The 18082-nt window shown below is 41.5% G+C and overlaps 2 protein-coding genes across 9 annotated transcripts in view; one reads left to right on the plus strand and one right to left on the minus strand.

Annotated features, from left to right (window-relative positions):
* The window catches only part of NSUN6 (NOP2/Sun RNA methyltransferase 6), an 85137-nt gene extending 82588 nt beyond the window's left edge, over positions 1 to 2549 (plus strand). For all 3 annotated transcript variants that reach the window (XM_007196404.2, XM_057542162.1, XM_028162424.2), the window contains 2 exons: positions 139 to 264; positions 1940 to 2549. In XM_007196404.2, coding sequence (XP_007196466.2) covers positions 139 to 264; positions 1940 to 2152 — 339 coding nt within the window. In that variant the 3' untranslated portion in view covers positions 2153 to 2549. The remainder of the gene's footprint in view (positions 1 to 138; positions 265 to 1939) is intronic.
* A 4261-nt stretch (positions 2550 to 6810) lies between these two features.
* The window catches only part of CACNB2 (calcium voltage-gated channel auxiliary subunit beta 2), a 400160-nt gene continuing 388888 nt past the window's right edge, over positions 6811 to 18082 (minus strand). For all 6 annotated transcript variants that reach the window (XM_057542160.1, XM_057542158.1, XM_057542159.1 and 3 more), the window contains 4 exons: positions 12126 to 12277; positions 10601 to 10696; positions 9328 to 9513; positions 6811 to 7964 (listed from right to left, as the gene is read on the minus strand). In XM_057542160.1, the coding sequence (XP_057398143.1) occupies positions 7494 to 7964; positions 9328 to 9513; positions 10601 to 10696; positions 12126 to 12277 (905 nt within the window). In that variant the 3' untranslated portion in view covers positions 6811 to 7493. The remainder of the gene's footprint in view (positions 7965 to 9327; positions 9514 to 10600; positions 10697 to 12125; positions 12278 to 18082) is intronic.

Consider the following 18082-nt stretch of genomic DNA (forward strand, 5'->3'; position numbering starts at 1 on the left):
TGCGAGCATGCAGTAGATGTTCTGTGAGAATCGTTTCACTTATAGATGTATTTCGTGTATATATTTGTTTACATACATTATATTTAAAATGTTCACTTGCTCTTGTGATACTCATCATTCGATCACACCTGTCTTTAGGCAGCTGAGCTGCTGAAGCCGGGGGGTGTGCTGGTGTATAGCACGTGCACTGTCACCCTAGCAGAAAATGAAGAACAGGTCGCCTGGGCCCTCGAGACGTTTCCTCACCTTCAGCTTCAGCACCAGGTGAGGGCCATTGCCATTGTCTCTGGGTGATCCGGTAAGTCGTGGGAACTTAAGCATGTTGATAAACACAGAGAGTGATACGAACAGACGTGTCAAGTAAAACTTCTGAAACAAATCTTGTGGTACACAGGGTTTCTCTAATGAGAGCTGTTCCAGACAGGCCCCTAGAGGATTTTCACATCCTGACCCAGTTTTTCCAGGCCTTCACTCTCTACAGTTGTGTTAAAATGCCACAGAGCTCAGGGGGATTTTTGTTACATGTTTATTTGATTTGTGGCTCTTGTTCATGTTACTCAGAATTTTGTTTCTAAAACCCTTCCTCCACCCCTCAGTCCTATCATTTTTCTGATAGGGCAAATGTTGAGCAGTTTTCTCATATCACACCACAGCCCAAAGAGGCTTTAATAACTGGGATATCAAAAGACTAGCCAAGGGGGGAAAATGGTTCAGGATTATTGCTTCCTTCTGGATTCTTATATAAGATAGGGACCATTTAAAAAGGTTTCTTGTACTTTATTTTACCTAGCACTGTCTTTCTGTTCTGGTTTTTATTAAAACTATATTTATGACTAGATTTTTTAGCCCGTGATGTTTGAGATTAGGTTTAAATCTGTGGTAATGCTCACATTCATTCAGATAAACTGAACATCTAATGTCAGTTTTTCCAGTACAGAATTCTAGTAAGTAATTGGAATATATAAACAGAAGGCAATCCAGAGATGGTTTCTAGACTCAGAAATTAAGATAAGTGCATTTAGACGAAAAGAAGACTTGAGAATTCACTTGAATTTGATGTGTGTGTATATACATATACACTCAGTATGTACCTAAAAGAGATGGAACTCCCCTCACACACACATGGGTTAATAAACAATAGGTTTTCAGATATAAACCTAAGAAAATATATCTTCAGTAACACAAACATTTGTGAAATGGTGACTTAAGTTAGGCTTATGCATCTTTTGTAGTAGTGGTTTGCACGGATCACTCAGTTCCTTATGATTCTGTATTCCTCTAAACTAATCGAGGCAGCTTTAGTTTTCTCATCTCCTTTAATATCCTAGTACATTTAAAAACAACAAAAAAAAAGGAGGACTTTTATCATCCAATAGGTATGGGCCAGAGAGAGGCATCTTCAGATGCCCAAGAAGCTTCTGTCAGTTTTGGGGAGTCTGACAAAGAAAGCTGGGTTTTCACCTCCTGCTGTAACTGATAATAATGTTCCACTTGCTAAGTGCCCACTCCGTGCCAGGCCCGATACCACCTTACTTACTTAAGCCTCAGATCAGAGTATTTCACCTGTTTCGTAGATGAGGAAGCAGGTAAGGTAAGTTACTTTCCTAAAGCCACACCGCTAAGCTGTGGCAGAGCTGTGCTGTGAATCCACGTGCTTCGAAGTGTGGAGCCCAGGTCTCTTCTGCATGTCGTGGGCCTTGATAAGCGTAAGGGCCACCCTAGGGACTCAGTCATCAAGTGGCTGCATGTTACCACCCTCCCACTCTACTACCTGGAAAAGCAGCGTGTCCATTTCACAAAAATAAAAGGTATTTACTCATTTTTCTGTTTCTGGAATTGGTGGTAGGTACAGCTCAGTTTGTCCTTTTACGTAAATGGTACACAGGCACGCTTCCCGACGTGAGGATGTTTGTCTGTGTTTATTTGTCTCTCCGAGCAGGACCCTCAGGTTGGAGGAGAAGGGATGCTGGGAGCCGGCCTGTCATCTGAACAACTGAAACGGCTGCAGCGATTCGATCCCTGCGTGGTGCTGTCACAGGACAGCGACACTGGTTCTCTCAGAGACGCTGGGATAGAAGACACAATTTGGCTCGCGAATAAGGATTGTATAGGCTTTTTCATTGCAAAATTTGTAAAATGCAAAAGCACCTAGGAGAAGGATCCTTAGAGATGAAAGTTCCAAACGTTTTACATGTTTTTTTTTTTAAACCAAAAACTGTTGTCAGGCCACATGATTGATGCCGTGGTTGCTGAGGAAACAGAAAAGGCTGCCGGCTGTCCCACCAGGAATCAAGAGACTGTACTTCACAGAGGAGGTAGCCGGGGGGTGGAGAGGGGGCACTTTGAGACTGTATCTTGTGTGTTTAAAATACTTTTCCTTTATGGATTTAGCAGAGTATAAAGAAAAGGAGATGCCTGAAGATGTCTGGAACATATTTTCATTTGGGGTCTTTGTTTTAATTCGTAAAGAATGCAAGTCATTTTTAATGTTAAAATCAGTGGATTTAACAAAAGGAATAAAATTAGCAGTATTTAATTTGGTTATAAAACACGTTTTCCGTTATTGAGTTCCTTCAGAATTCAGGGTGTGGGAACTGTAACTTATTTATCAAGTGCCAGGAACAGAGCTGGGGATTTTACGTGACTTTTTCTGTTTACCATTTGGTAAATCAACCCTCTTTCAGATGAATTCTGGACTACTCCCAATGACAGTCTCCCTTCACTATGTTGACTTTTTTTTCTTCTGTCATATTTTAAACTAAAAACTAAAATGATTTTTTTTAGAATTCTGTAGATTAAAAATGAGACTGTCGCACAGTTCGGGTACCTTTTATCATCTAACGGAATACATGCAAGTTCTTCGAGATGTGATTGGTGAGAAAGCCACCTTGTGAGAGCTGGGAAGTGGCCGCTCTCAGCCAAGCCTTGGTGCCCTCCCTCTGAACAGAAGCGGCTCCGCAACACCTTCCCCAGGCCAAGCAGCTGTGACTACATCACAACGAAACAAGACCACGTCACCATCAAACCTGAAATCGCCCAGACTGCACAAGTGACCAAACATCACCCATGGTGGCCAGTATAAGTGGATGGCCTTTTTAAAATGAATTGTAACTGTCGGCTTGCTTTTCATCCTACCTGCTTTTTAGATAAGATATATTAAAATACCCAGCCATAGTTTAAAAGCTATCTCATGTCGTGTTAAATACATCTCTTTTGTTAATTCAAATCACCTCAACGTTCCTGAGCCTCGGGCAGTTGCCTAACGGTTTTTTTTTCCTTCATAGGTCTCGGTCTCCGTTAGGAATTTCTTGCAACTTCCTTGGATCCGTGAAGAATGCTCATCTCACCTCGGATCAGGTGAGATCTTCAGAGGCCTCTCCTCTGAGGAAGCCTCTCTTGCACACCCTTCTCTGGGGCTGGTCGGGCATGTCTCTCTCTACACCCCTCGTACCTCTGTCTCCTCCTGTCACGGCACTTGACACATCACTGTAGTGTACGAGGCATGCCCTGGACCGCTGCCCCCAGGCTTGGGAACATTCCAGAGGCAGGACTGTGCTTTCTGTACAGCTTCAGAGCAGATCATTGTTACACGCTTATTGAACGAGGGAAAAACCCCGTCAAGCTCCCTAAGATTCAAACACGTGACTGACTGCTTTCCATCCCTCATTCTGCCTGATATCCAGTAGATGTCATCTGCCTAAAGAGAAACACTGTTCACCTGTGGTACTTCTGCTTCTAGGGCTCAGCATACTTCCGTGAACTTTCAATACGTTTTTGAAAAATACAAAATATCCATCCCTTCTTATGCTCTCTGCAGAGCCTTAGGTGCTAGGCTGGGATGGAAATGGTAGGGAAGGAGCCTAGTAGCAAATGTGTGAAGTTTTGATTAGTACCAACAAATATCAAAATACAAGCAATACAGGCAAAACAGAAGAAAAATAATTTGCATATTGAAAACAGGACAAATAAAAAATATTGCTAAAATTCGTTTCTTTAACGTAGACATTTTTCAGTGGGTTTCTTTCTTTCAAAAAAATAAAACAAATTGGAAAATAAAACACATTCAATCTTAAGGAACACAGACATTTAAGAAAAAATATGATAAAAGGACAAAAATCAGGGAAATGTGGAAGAGAATGAATATATTCTCTTTTAACATATTTAATGTTACCATAGTTATATCTGTGAAACAGAAGCATTTTAATTCAACAGTGAGTACGTTTTACTTCAAAACCGTGTATCACATTTTAAACAGTAAAGTACAAATAGTTAAAAATATAACACGATTCAACAACTGACCCAGAGCCCTCTGATTGCCTGTTTTCTCCAACAGCATGACTCTTGACGTGTTAGTGAGATTATCCAGGGCTAGCAGCATCGTGTCACCGAGCAAAGGGCGAGGAATTACATTTGTCATCAGAAGGGATCTTCATTTTAGAAAGGAAAAGTACAGTTCAGCATCGGAGGCAAGAATTACAGAACATATAGGATGAAGGTGGGAGAAAGTTGGCTTTGCCGTGCTCAGGCCTTCAGAGGCCTTTGACCTGCCGGAAGCTGTCACTTCTCAGATGTCGTGGGGAGATGACCTCAACCCATCAGTGACGGGCAGCGCCCCCCAGGATGATGCGCGCCACACACGGGAAGTGCAGGTGAGTGTTTCACATCCTTTCAGCTGTAAGAATCATTCCTAAGATGGCACTTAATACGACTAACAGTAGACAGTGCAGAAGCCAGCTTTGTTTGTTCGATATGAATGAATGACTTTAAACCAGGCTTGTTGAACAGTTCAGTGTAGCTGACAGTGAAGGTTTAACATGAATGCAGAGCAGACCATGTTAAAATGTGGCATTGTCCCAAAGTACAGAATAACTAAGACATCCTACATTTAGCAGCACCTTTTTGTAACAGTAACTTAAATGAGCAGTAGAGAAAGAGCAGAGGAAAGGCTGAAATGGGTGTGACAAAAAAGACAGAGAACTATTCGAAACATTTCCAGCATTTTCTAGGTTAACTACAACAATCATTCTACAACTGAGTCGGTTAAGATTAAACCTTTGCTGTGTGAAAAGACTAGAATTTTACATTCCACAAGTCAGTGAATATCCCATTGTCCTTGGGATTATTTCTTCAATTACATATTTAGTACACACCGTTTACACATCTGCCCACTCTACAGTTTTCACTTATGGGTGCTCTAAGTACTGCAGTAGAGATTTTGCGGAATACTCTGATTTGGACTAACGTGTTTCACAGTAAAGTGAGAAACGAAGAGTCCAAGTCAAAATTTAAAAAATGGAATCCGTTAGCATGATTCTTTGAAAGGGATTAATGGTAGCAGCAAAAAAGATACATACCAGTTGTACTTCAAGAATTTACATATTCCAAAGTCATGAACTGGGATGAAACTTTGTATAGGAAAGGTCGGGGCTGGTGATCATCGATATGGTACCATGATGGACAGTTGATGGGAAGTATTTTATAAAAGTAACTTTAATTGGAATACGGTTTCCCAATGATGTGAATATTTTACATCAAAAATTTATATATTATGACTACTGTTTTTATATTCAATAAATAAAGGTATGTCAACAGTACAGAGCTAATTAACAAAGAGATTGAGGGAAATGGTTCCTATATTAGCTGATAAAACACTATATATGTTAACTCATTTTTACAACTCTGAGTTTTCTTTGGGGGAGAGGAATAAGGAGTTAGATGTGAAACAGTTGTACTTATAAAGGTCCAAGAATATTTGGCAAGAACCTGGAATAATCAAAGAAGCGAAACAAAAAATAGCTTAACTTATTTAACAAAATAGTAATTTTTAATGTCCAGGTCTGAAGGTAGGCAATCAAGACAGGCGTTTTCCAGGGACAGACTTCAAGTGCCAGGTACTTGCACGCCTAATACTGTCTGTCTTACCTGTCCAGTCATAGCTGGACAGACGGACACTTAGGAGAGACAGAGGAGGTTTCAGGCTCAGCGTGACCACCACCTCGTGGGCCACGTTCGGTGGTGTCCCTGACGCAGGGCCACAGTATCTTCTGGCGTCCCCTCAGAGCAGGTGTCTGATGCAGGAAAACCTCCTCGACGTCTTGTTCACTTCAAGTCACCTCATTTTGCCCTGATTTCTTCTGAAGAGCAGAAGCTTTGGTTATAAGAAGCACTTGGAGGTTGTGACGGACAGTGAAAGTGTCGGAGCGGGCAGCGGGGGGACACAGCAGGCACGGCGGGCGAGGTGAGGAGATGGGGGAGTCGGGAGCATCTGTGTAAACGCTTCTCCCTCAGACGAGAGGTCGTCGGACATTTCCAGTGAAACACTCAGTCAGAGTGGCCCGTACGGTCCCTCTCCAGGAGCCAGCGGGGGGCAGCTCTCCAGGGCGTCCCCTCTGGCGGTGAGCGCCCTCCTGGGCCCTGACGGCTCGGCCCCGGGCTGGCGGCCGCAGTCGTCAGCGTGCACGCCCGTCACTGGCTCGTGCGCACGCGGCTCCCAGACCCCAGTGCTGTGACCTGAGACACTGGCTATGCAGGACGAGGCTGTCACACGCGTCAGTGTGAACTGCACGGAGCGGAGCAACCCTTGGAGTTTGGTTATATTTCCCAGAATTTATGGTCACAATGATTAACGTACAGGGATGGTGAAACATTCAGAAATCAAACCTTTTCAAGTCAGGCGGTCACACGTATTTACAGTATGTACAGACTCTCTACTAGAACGGGAACAGGTGTCTAGACGACGTTATTACAAATTTCCTGAAGGTGGGCATTTCTAGTCCCTGTAATTCAGAAAGCAAATCTGCTGGCTTGGCATTAAGACTCTAAAATAGTGTGATCAAACTGATTGATTGATATATATATATATATTATATATAATTATCATAAGAAGGTGTTTGCAGAAATAACATTTACAAACTGTCTATACAGTACACAATACTAGTACATAGAAAATAGATTCTGACTTTGATCCCCTTTGTGTAAGGCAAGACAATCTGTCCCCAAATTTAGTCAGTCAGCCAGAGAGGTACAAGCAAGAAACAGTGGTCCATGGATGAATATGCAAATCAGGTGCCTACATATTTAAAAATTGGGAGAATCAAGAAATTCCACGTTTTATGTGGGCCGATTAATTCTGGCCCGCTGGATACATCAACCACATTTTCGAAAACATCAGCTATGCTTCTTATAATCCTGATGCCACCTGGATAGCAACAGACGATATTGTTCAAGTGGCAGCGATCCTAGACAGTTTTCAAAGTCCAGTAGACAACCAGAGGACTGCAGCCTTTCCAGGCGAATTTATATAGCACTTACTTACAAAAGGAAAAAAAAAGTATATTCTCTATTTCATGCTGTTGCTATCCAAGCAACAGCAGTACAAAATATACAAGACAGATCACATATGATTGCAATGTAGACCCCCAAGATTGAGTTGGAGGGTGGTGGTATACAAGACTTGACCTACTTAAAAAACCAACGACACAAAAGGGCGAAAGTCACTGGCGGATGTAAACCTCCCTGTTCCAGTCCCCAGCCTCGTGCCGTCTCCTGGACACCCCTTCCCCCTCCCTGTCACAGTAGCGATCCTTGGATTTGTGGCGGCTCCACTGTTGGTCGCCCTCGTTGTGGTCCTGCTCTCGATCCGGGTCCCGCGAGCGGTGCCGGGACTCTCTGTGTCTGCGCTCCCCGCCCCCGTGGGGTTCCTCTCGGTGGCTGTGATCTCGGTGCGGGGCACAGTGGTCCGCGTGTTCGTGGGAATAATCTTCCTTGGGCTCCGCGTATGCGGAGTCGCGACTCTCCTGCGTTTCTGAATCCAAGGTCTCCTGCCTGGAGAGGCCTCGGCTGGCCCCGCTGCGATGGCTGTGGTGCTGGGGTTTCTTGACAGGGTCTGTGCAGGGTTCTTCTTCAGCTTGGGAGGCAGAACGGGCGGCAGCCACGCGATCGGTCCTCGGATCCCCTTGAGAACCCTGGAGGCGAAGGAGCAGACACAGGTCTCAGCCAAGGTCGGGGTCTGGGGAGCTGTCACGAAGGCCAGTCCATAGAAGTCTAGTCCCTTTTCAAAGTCTCTAACGTGCTGAAATGAAATCTCACCTAGCTTGGTCGCTTAATTTGTTCGATAACATCCCGTAGCATTTATATTGTGTTGGACTTTCTGTTAATCTGTAAGTGCCTAGAACAGCACACAGAGTAACTTTATTTTTTTAAATGAATGAATGAAGGAGGGAGGGCATTCTTTTATATGTTCTCTTGTGGTTCAAATATAGATACAGGTGCCTGAGATCTGTCTACACATGGGTGGACACTTAACCACCTCTGCTCGAATACAGGTGGGAAGATTAAAAGTTCGTAGGATGTTGGCTTTAAGGGAAAAAAATGATAAAATGTCAAATGCTTAAGTGGCACTTAATATGAGACCGGCAGTGTTATGAGACAGTCGCGTATATTGACTGATTAAATACAACAACCCTGTAAGCCAATCTCATGAGAAAAGTCACATGACAGCCCCACGAGGTAGGGTCATTGGTATTCCTGAGGCAAAGGGCAGGTAAGGATTTTATCCAAGGTTAAACCCCTGGGAAGGGGTGGAGAGGGAATTGAACCCAGGTAGTCTGAGTCCACAGTCTGTGCTGCTGGCCACATAGAAAGTTCCTCTATCCTGGCCCTACCAGAATATGGGGAGAGCGGATTTTACAGTTTATATACAGTAAGTCCCCTACATACAGACCTTCAGGTTGTGAACTTTCAAAGATGCAAACATAGCTTCGCATGTAGAATCATGTAAGTTAGATCATTTGTCTGGCGTACATTGTCATGTGCGTGCATCCTCTACAAGTGGTTGTGCTTTTGTGTTCTTTACTGTACCGTATAGAGTACGGTAGTACAGTATCTTTATTTCAAGCCCAGGATGGTCGGAAGTGAGCGTAAAAGCAGTGGTGACCTAGCGGGTACTACTGTCCTTTTCAATGGACTGTACTGTAAGGTTAAAAATGTTTTATCTTTTGTTTGTTTTTTCTGTATTATTTGTGTGCAAGGTATGATAAACCTGTCACGGTACAGTACTATGTAGCCGATTGGGTTAGTGGGTAGCCTAGGCTAACTTTGCTGGACTTAGGAACGCATTCTCGGAACGGAACTCGTTCGTATATGGGGGACTTACGGTACTTCACAGGATGCTGTTTACACTCCTCTTACAGGCGCCTGGCTCACACTGGAGACACTTAAGGGACTCGGTGTTCCACCTCATTCTGGACAGGGCTGCCCGACCAGAACGAGCACCGCCCCGGAGCCCAGGACCCCAGTGACGCGAGTGGAGAAGGGAGCGCCCCTCACCTGTGAGCTGGGGACCAGAGCGGGGCTGACGGGCAGGGTCGAGGTGGCCAAGGTACGGCTGAGGAGAGGGTTGGGGAGGCTGCTGCTGGGAGGGTGGGTGGCCTTCCAGTAGGCCTCCAGGTAGTCGGCAAGGTGCTCACAGGCGTCCTCGAGCTGGTTCTCATCCAGAATCACATCGAACAGCTCCTGCAGGGGCAGACAGTGCAGACGGCACGCTGACAGCAGCCAGGGCCCACCCGGCGCCTCCCCGCACGCGCGGGGCCAGGAGGGCGCCCGAGAGCTGCGCGCCGCGTCCCTGCCCGAGGCGACGGGCTCCTCCTCCTTCCTCCTCGCCTCGGCGGGCCGTCCTCCGCTAAGGTCAGGTCATAAGCGTCTGGCCTCAGGTCGCTGTGGAGGACACGGCTGCTTCGCCGTGTGCATGACCAGGAAGTGAGCAGGTGTGATAACAGTTGTTAGGGCCACCAGAGAAAAGTGGCCCATACTGAAAAAAGGAACTGATCCTATGCTAGGGGAGAGACGTAGAAAAGAAAATGAGACTATAAGCCAAACACACAGTACAGGAAGAAGCCTGTCTTTGACAGAGACTATGAAAAGCTGAACCTTGGAAATGACTGAGGTGAGGTGAAGACGTGAGGAAGCCGAAGCCTCTAATGATTTGATGTGGTCCAGACTGCAAGACAGTTCAGAGTTCCTATAAATGTTAACGTACTCCCAGTAATGACACGTGGATCTGATCATAGTTCACAAGGCTTCTGAGATACCTTCATTTTAAAAAAGCCAGAACAAAAGCCAGAAGCATACAGTCCCAAAGCGCGGTATGCAGAGCAAGGGATTCAAGGTAGGAATGTGTTCAGGGGTCAGAATCTGGTTACTGAGTGGCTTAGAAATGGTCTCGGATCAATTTCTTAGATGGTGATGAAGAGCCAGCAACTTGCTCCCTGATTAGAAGTGAATAAGAAACCAACCCCAAACAGAGCCATCTTTTAAACCAAAGTTTTTAAACAACGATTGTGTTTCATTTAAGATACTACTGAGGTGTTAGATTAACAAAGCGAGATCACCACGGAACACACGGTAGCCGTTCGTAAGCCACGACCATGACCTAGACAAGTGCTCGTGGTAAGAGGTAGACCGTTCCCGTCTTTGGGAGGAAACCCACTGTTAATGGGCAGGGTTCTCTCCCTGGACAGGCGTTTACCTGTCCGTCTGGTTTTTGTTAACAGAATGTGGGTCTGAAGCCTTCAAGTGGATTATACTGCAGAGAGAGACTTACCGGAGGGCACTGAGCCAGCTTATCTGCTGCTACCATCTGAACATTGAGGTGTTTAGCTTGAGATTTCCCTCGAGATTTTATTAACCTTTGTAAAACCTGTAAAAGACGAGATTCTTAAACTGGGGTATCTGCACTCAGGTAAACAAGGTTCATTATTCATTCCTTTCTCTGGGGTCTTTTGCATACAGCACTAATGGATTACAAATAGATTGAGCTAGAAAACAGAATCTTCAAGATGATCAGCAAAGTTAACACATTAACATAAATCTCAGTCGCAAGCTTCAAAAATCACCAGCGTGGAGATTTTTATGAGTCTTGTCTTTTTTCAAGGCTAGCAGTTCTCAAACTTTGTCTCATGATTTATGTGTTTAAAACCTTTGGAGAACTCCCAAGAGCTTTTTATGTGAACTGTAATAGTTACATATTAGAAATTAAAACGGAAAAATTCATTTAAGAATGACCAGTAAACCTCTTATATGTTAACATGTCACACATTCTGATAAAAATAGCTAAATTATTTGCAGGTTTCTCTAATGCCCGGCTTCACAGAAGATAGCTGATGTTCCCTGCTTCTACATTTAATCTGCCACAGTATATTGTTTGAAACAGGCAAAGAAAATCCACTCCCCTATAGATACATAATTCAGAAAAGGAGTATTTTAGTAGCCTTTTCAGATAATTGTGGATATCTTTCTTTGATACTACAGTAAACAAGTAGCTTTTTAAAGACTAGCTCTCATGTGAAATCTAAACCCCTATCAATCAATGAACTTTTCTTACTCTGTTACATTAAATTCCATTGATCTGTCCTGAAATTTGAAGGACATGTCAGTTGTTCTTTCCAATAAAAATGGTGTTCCAGGATGAAAGTGGCTACTTTGGTTTATGACTTGAAGAATCACACTGGTACCTGCCCTCAAGATAACAGACTTCGAGTACGTAGCTAAAGAACTTGAAGTGTACTTCCCATTTCGTTACATAGAATATTAAAAAGGTTTGTACTGAAGAGTCAAAATTTAAGCATTTTTACTACTTCATCAGGACATTCTTAAGTGAAACTGGGTTGTGTGTGTGTGTTTTTTTTAACCTGGGAGTGCATGGGGAGGGAGAATGCCACAGCTGCTACTGCTACTGTGGTCTTGATTCCTGCTTAGACATCACCCACCACTGCTTCTGCACCATTGGTGCAAAGGTCAAACCAGTGAAAAAGGGGGAGGATGTCTGAGTATTAGATAATGCTTAGATAATAATCATGGAAATGGTTCTGACCTCATGGACCCTCTAAAAGTGTTTCAGAACCTCCCCCACCAGGAATCCATGGACCACACTTCGGGAATCACTCTCCTAAGCCATGAAACTCATCATCATGCTCGCTTATATGAATCTTAACATTCTCGGCTACCACATCTCTCTTCAGACCCTTTGTGATGGAAAAAGAACAGCCAGTTTATAATTGGAAAGCAGACTATAAATACACATTTTAGTAAAGTTCCATTACAGAGCAAACGGTAACAACCCTACTTACCTTAGGAGAAGAAATCTTGACATACACTATAATAGGGGCCAGAGAGGTTTTACTAAGTTGTGCTGGATGATTAATAGTATCTGCATCAAGGACCACCAGTTGCAGTGTTCTTGCAAGTTCAAAAATCCTTTCAATTTCACTCTGAACTTCCGCTGTAAACGGTTAAGCAGAGTTTGATTACTTGACGTACAGCATTTTTAGACCAGATTGAGACAAAGTAAAATGGTACTCAGGTAGGTGAGGTTGATGTCTACAGGTAAGAGAGCTGGTAACAGGTATCCTTTGGAGAGAGCCGTTCCTTCACAATACCTCTAGCATTTAGGGAATTCCTCTCTCAACCAGACATCTAACAAACAAACAAACACGATGTTTGTGAGAGTCAATGTTTCTGGCTCTCTGTACTGACGTGTTTTTGGTGCTATAAAACTTCACTCCATTAAGTCATTTCACTAAAGTGTTGTGAAATAGAAAGTTGAAGAGAGGTCTTCCCTGTGTTTGTTTCTGACCACTCTAGCCTAGCACCCATCACCAGCCTTCCTGTCACTGCACGGGCTTATCTGTGTTTATATGCCACCTATTGGTATGCCTTCTGGAGGTGATTGATTGATAGAGTCTAGAGATGCTTATTACCAAGCTGAACTACAACAGAAAACTGGAGAGATTTTAAGAGTGTCTACAACAAACTTGTCCAAAAACACGTTTCTCATATTTCCCACCAACAACAGAACAGCCCTGTAACATTCATGCTTTAAAAGGGCGGTTATATATTAGAGGCAGCATTACAGAAATACAAACTATATAAACATCCAAAAATCTACGTGAATGCCAAAGAAATTTCATGCATTTCATCATCTTCTCCATTTCTGTACCACTGCTGTCCAGTATGGTAGCCACAACCCTCATATGCCTGTGGAGCACCTGAAATGTAGCACTTGTGAATGAATGAATAAATTTTTGAAATTTAATTTAAATAAGAGTTAAATAGCCAGAAACTACTTTACTAGACATCATAGGTCTATAAAGCATAATATGTATTTTACAGTGCCCACTGCAGTCATGAAGGGCCAATTCCATGAGATTCCTAGACCTACAGAATACCATTTCATTCCTCTTACGCATTTGCATCCATGCAGAAGATGCCTGGAGATAATTTTAACTAGTACATTATTCCAGAAAAGGCAAGTCACTATTGTCTGCCTCACAATATGTTATAACTAGAGTCCTTCATTCAACCTGGCTGTCTTTAAAATCAGGGCCCAAACCACTTGAGATACTGGCTTTAAAATAATATTTGGTCACATTACCACCCATGACATAGTTTTGCTAAAAGAAAAAAAAAAAAACCCGTTAAGCTTCTGGAGCTATCAGTTTATAAGAAATACAGGGAACAGACAATTATATATAAACTACGCCAGTGTAATGCAGTTAGCAAAATTCACTCTCTGAAAACGCTGCAGAATAAGTGACCCAGTTTCTTCAAAAAACTACAAGGAAATAAAAAAGATATATGGAAAACTAGATTAAGAGATTTAAGGACCTACGAAACATTTGCAATGTATGGACTTTATTTGGATCCTGATTCAAACAAATAGTAATTTATATATTTATCATGCATAAAGTGAATATAATGCATATAAGTGAATAAAATGTTTATATATAGAATGCTTATATATATAAAATGTATGTGTGTATATGTATAATACATGACAGTTGGGAAATGATACATGGCTGAGTGGCAACCTGATGATATTAGGGATGTACTGTTAAGGTCTATCGATAATGGAATTATGGTTTAAATAAAAAGGGTCTTCAGTGTTTAGAAATACATACTGAAACATTTACAGATAACATCATATGATGTCTGGGATTAGCTTCAAAATAATTCAGAGACAGGAGAGGAAGGCAGGAGGAAGACTGGAAATGAAACCAGACTGGCCATGAATAGATGATAGTTGAAACTAGGTGATGAGTACCTGAGGTTTCCTAGAACATTCTTTACTTCATATATATTGGAATTCCCTTAAACAACAGTTTTAGAAATAAAAGTGGCCTTTTGATCATTTCTTTCACAATAGAGTTCTAAAACATTACTGACACTCTTATTTGCTCTCTTTTCTCGTGCTCTTTAAAATTTTATTCCAATATAACCTTGCTTCTTTGTGCCCTATAAATGTTTTCACAGCCACTGATCCCCAACAGTCAAGTTCCGATCTAAGTTAGTATTTATTGTAAGCATTAAGAAATTTGATTAGTCCACAGCCAACACCACACTCAGTGGAAATGCTGAAAGCTTTTCCTCTAAGATCAGGAACGACACAGGGATGCCCACTCTCACCACTTCTTTCAACATAGTATTGAAAGTCCTAGCCAGAGCAGTTTGGCAAGAAACAAATAAAAGACATATATATTGGAAAGGAAGTAAAACTCTCACTGTTTGTAGATGACATGATAGTATATACAGAAAACTCTTAAAGACTCCACCAAAAGACCGTTAGAACTAATAAGCGAATTCAGTAAAGTTGCAGGATACAAAATTAGCTTACAAAAATCTGTTGCGTTTCTGTACACTAATAATGAACTATCAGAAAGAGGAAGTAAGAAAACAATCCCATTTACAATTGCATCAAAAAGAATACCTAGGAATAAATAAAACCAAGGAGGTGAAAGACCTGTACTCTGAAAACTGTAAGACACTGATGAAAGGAACTGAAGACACAAATAAATAGATATTCCATGCTCGTGGATTGGAAGAATTAATATTGTCAAAATGTCCATACTACCCAGGTGATCTACAGATTTATTGCAATCCCTATCAAAAATCTAATGGCATTTTTCACAGATACAGAACAATCCGAAAATTTGTATGGAATCACAAAAGACCCCAAACAGCCAAAGCAATCTTGAGAAAGAACAAAGCTGGAGGAATCATGCTTCCTGACTTCAAACTGTATCACAAAACTATAATAAAATAGTATGGTACTGGCGTTAAAAACAGATCCATAGATCAGTGGAACAGACTATAAGAGCCCAGAAGTAAACCCAAGCATATATGGTCAATTAATTTATGACAAAGGAGCCAAGAACATACAGTGGGGAAAAGGACAGTCTCTTCAATAATTGTGCTGGGTGAAAACGACAGCCATGTGTGTAAGAGTGAAACTGGACCACTATCTTACACCATACACGAAAATCAGCTCAAAATGGATTAAAGGCTTAAATGTATATCCCGAAACCATAAAACTCCTAGAAAAAAAGAAAGGTGGTAAGCTCCTTGACATTTGTCTTGGCAATGCTTTTTTGGATTTGACACCAAAAGCAAACACGAGAAAACCCAAAGTAAACAAGTGAGACTACATCAAACTAAAAAGCTTCTGCACACCAAAGGAAACCATCAACAAAATGAAAAGGCAACCTGCCAAATGGGAGAAAATATTTGCAAATCATATATACAGGCATACATCAGAGATATTGCAGGTTTGGTTCCAGACTACCACAATAAAGCAAGTCACATGAACTTTTTGGTTTCCCAGTGCATATAAAAGTTATGTTTACACTAAACTGTAGTTTATTAAGTGTGCAAAAGCATTATGTGTTATAAAATCAATGTACATAATTAAAAAATACGTGATTGCTAAAAAATGCTAACCATCATCTGACCCTTCAGAGAGTCATAGTAGTAATGAAGATCACAGATCACCATAGCAAATATAATGAAAAAGTTTGAAATATTGTGAGAATAACCAGAATGTAACACAAAGACACGAAGCGAGCAATGTTAGAAAAATGGTGCCAATAGACTTGCTCAAGGCAGGGTTGCCACAAACCTTCAATTTGTGAAAAACACAATATCTGCAAAGTGCAATAAAGTGAAAAGCACAAAAAAATGAGGTATGCTTGTATAGGATGAGTTAATTTCCAAACTATATAAAGAACTCTTACAGCTTAATAGCAAAAACCAAACAGTCCAATTAACAAATGGGAAGAAGACCTGAATAGACATTTTTCCAAAGACGACATACAGATGGCCGACAGGTATATGAAAAGGCGCTCAACATCCCTAACCATCAGGGAAATGCAAATCAAAACCCCAATGAGATATCACCTCACACCTGTTAGGATGGCTATCATCAAAAAGATAATAACAAGTGCTGTGGTGATAATGTGGAGAAAAGGGAACCCTCCTGCACTGTTGGTGGGAATGTGAACTGGTGCTGTCACTATGGAAAATGATATGGAGGTTCCTCCAAAAATTAAAAATAGAGCTACCATGTGATCCAGTGATAGAATCTTGACTGAAATGTGGAATTGGAGGGAAAAAAAAAAAACATAGGTAAAAAGAACAGATTGGGGGTAGCCAGAGGTGGGAAGTGGGGGGTGGGTGAGGGTGGTCAAAAGTACAAATAAGTCCCACGGATGTGACGCACAGCGTGGTGACTATAGTTACTAATACTGTGTATTTGAAAATTTCTAAGAGAGTGGATCTTGGGAGTTCTCCTCACAAGAAAAAAACTCGTAACTGTTTGTACATAAATTTGTAACTAGACTTTCTGTGATCATAACACAATATATACATGGGTCAAGTCATGTTGTATACCTGAAACAGTCTAATGGTATATTTCAGGAATGTCTCAATGAAAAGAAATTTGATCACAAAGATTTTCATCCATGTACTCAGTTAAGTAACAGTTAATCACACAGAGTCCCACACCTTAAAAAAACTTCATTTTTCTTAAAGGTTTGAATACTATGAAAAAAAAAGATTATAAATGTAATACTTGTTCATTGCATAAAATCTGAGTAACAGATAAACATAAAAGAAAATAATCCATTATCTTATTATGTATCCAAAAATTACTTCTATTAATATATGTCAATTTCTTAATATATGTATCATGTATATATGTGTATATATATGCATATATTTATATCTTCTAGTATTCTTACATACACAAATATCTTAACACTTTTTAAATTAAGGGGGGAAATGAGATATTCATTTTAAAATTTAAAGATTTTTTTCAGAATCCCAGTGCAACATATTAGTAAGTAAACCTTAAAAAAAATGACCAATGAATTATGAAGAAAATACTTTTAACTTCCAAGTAAAAATGATGCTTGAAAAAGAAATGTATCCATACTAGTGGTTTTTCTTTGACAGAGTACATCATGCTTAGAATTTATTTCAAAAAAGAAATGTCAAAGACAGCTGATGTTCATTTCTGAAACTGAAAAGCCTTATTCACCTGTCCAAATTGCAATCACTTAACAGCCATTGAATTAAAACTGGTGCTGATACTATGGAAAACAGTGTGGAGGTTCCTCAAAAAGCTAAAAATAGGGCTTCCCTGGTGGCGCAGTGGTTGAGAATCTGCCTGCCAATGCAGGGGACACGGGTTCGAGCCCTGGTCTGGGAGGATCCCACATGCCGCGGAGCAACTGGGCCCGTGAGCCACAATTGCTGAGCCTGTGCGTCTGGAGCCTGTGCTCCGCAAGAAGAGAGGCCGCGATAGTGAGAGGCCCGCGCACCGCGATGAAGAGTGGCCCCCGCTTGCCGCAACTAGAGAAAGCCCTCACACAGAAACGAAGACCCAACACAGCCATAAATAAAATAAATAAATAAGTAAAAATAGCTTTAAAAAAAAAAAGCTAAAAATAGAGTTGCCATATGATCTGCAGTCCAACTCCTGGGCATATACACAGACAAAACTATAATTCAAAAAGAGACATGCGCCTCTATGTACATAGCACTATTCACAATAGCCAAGACATGGAAACAACCTAAATGCCCATCAACAGATGAATGGCTAAAGAGGATGCGGTACATATATACAATGGAATACTACTCAGCCATAAAAAAGAATGAAATAATGCCATTTGCAGTAACATGGATAGACCTAGAGATGATCATACTAAGTGAAGTGAGTCAGAAAGAGAAAGATATCATATGATATCACTTA

Source organism: Balaenoptera acutorostrata, chromosome 3, assembly GCF_949987535.1.
Source record: "Balaenoptera acutorostrata chromosome 3, mBalAcu1.1, whole genome shotgun sequence".
In the NCBI taxonomy this organism is placed as follows: Eukaryota; Metazoa; Chordata; class Mammalia; order Artiodactyla; family Balaenopteridae; genus Balaenoptera; species Balaenoptera acutorostrata.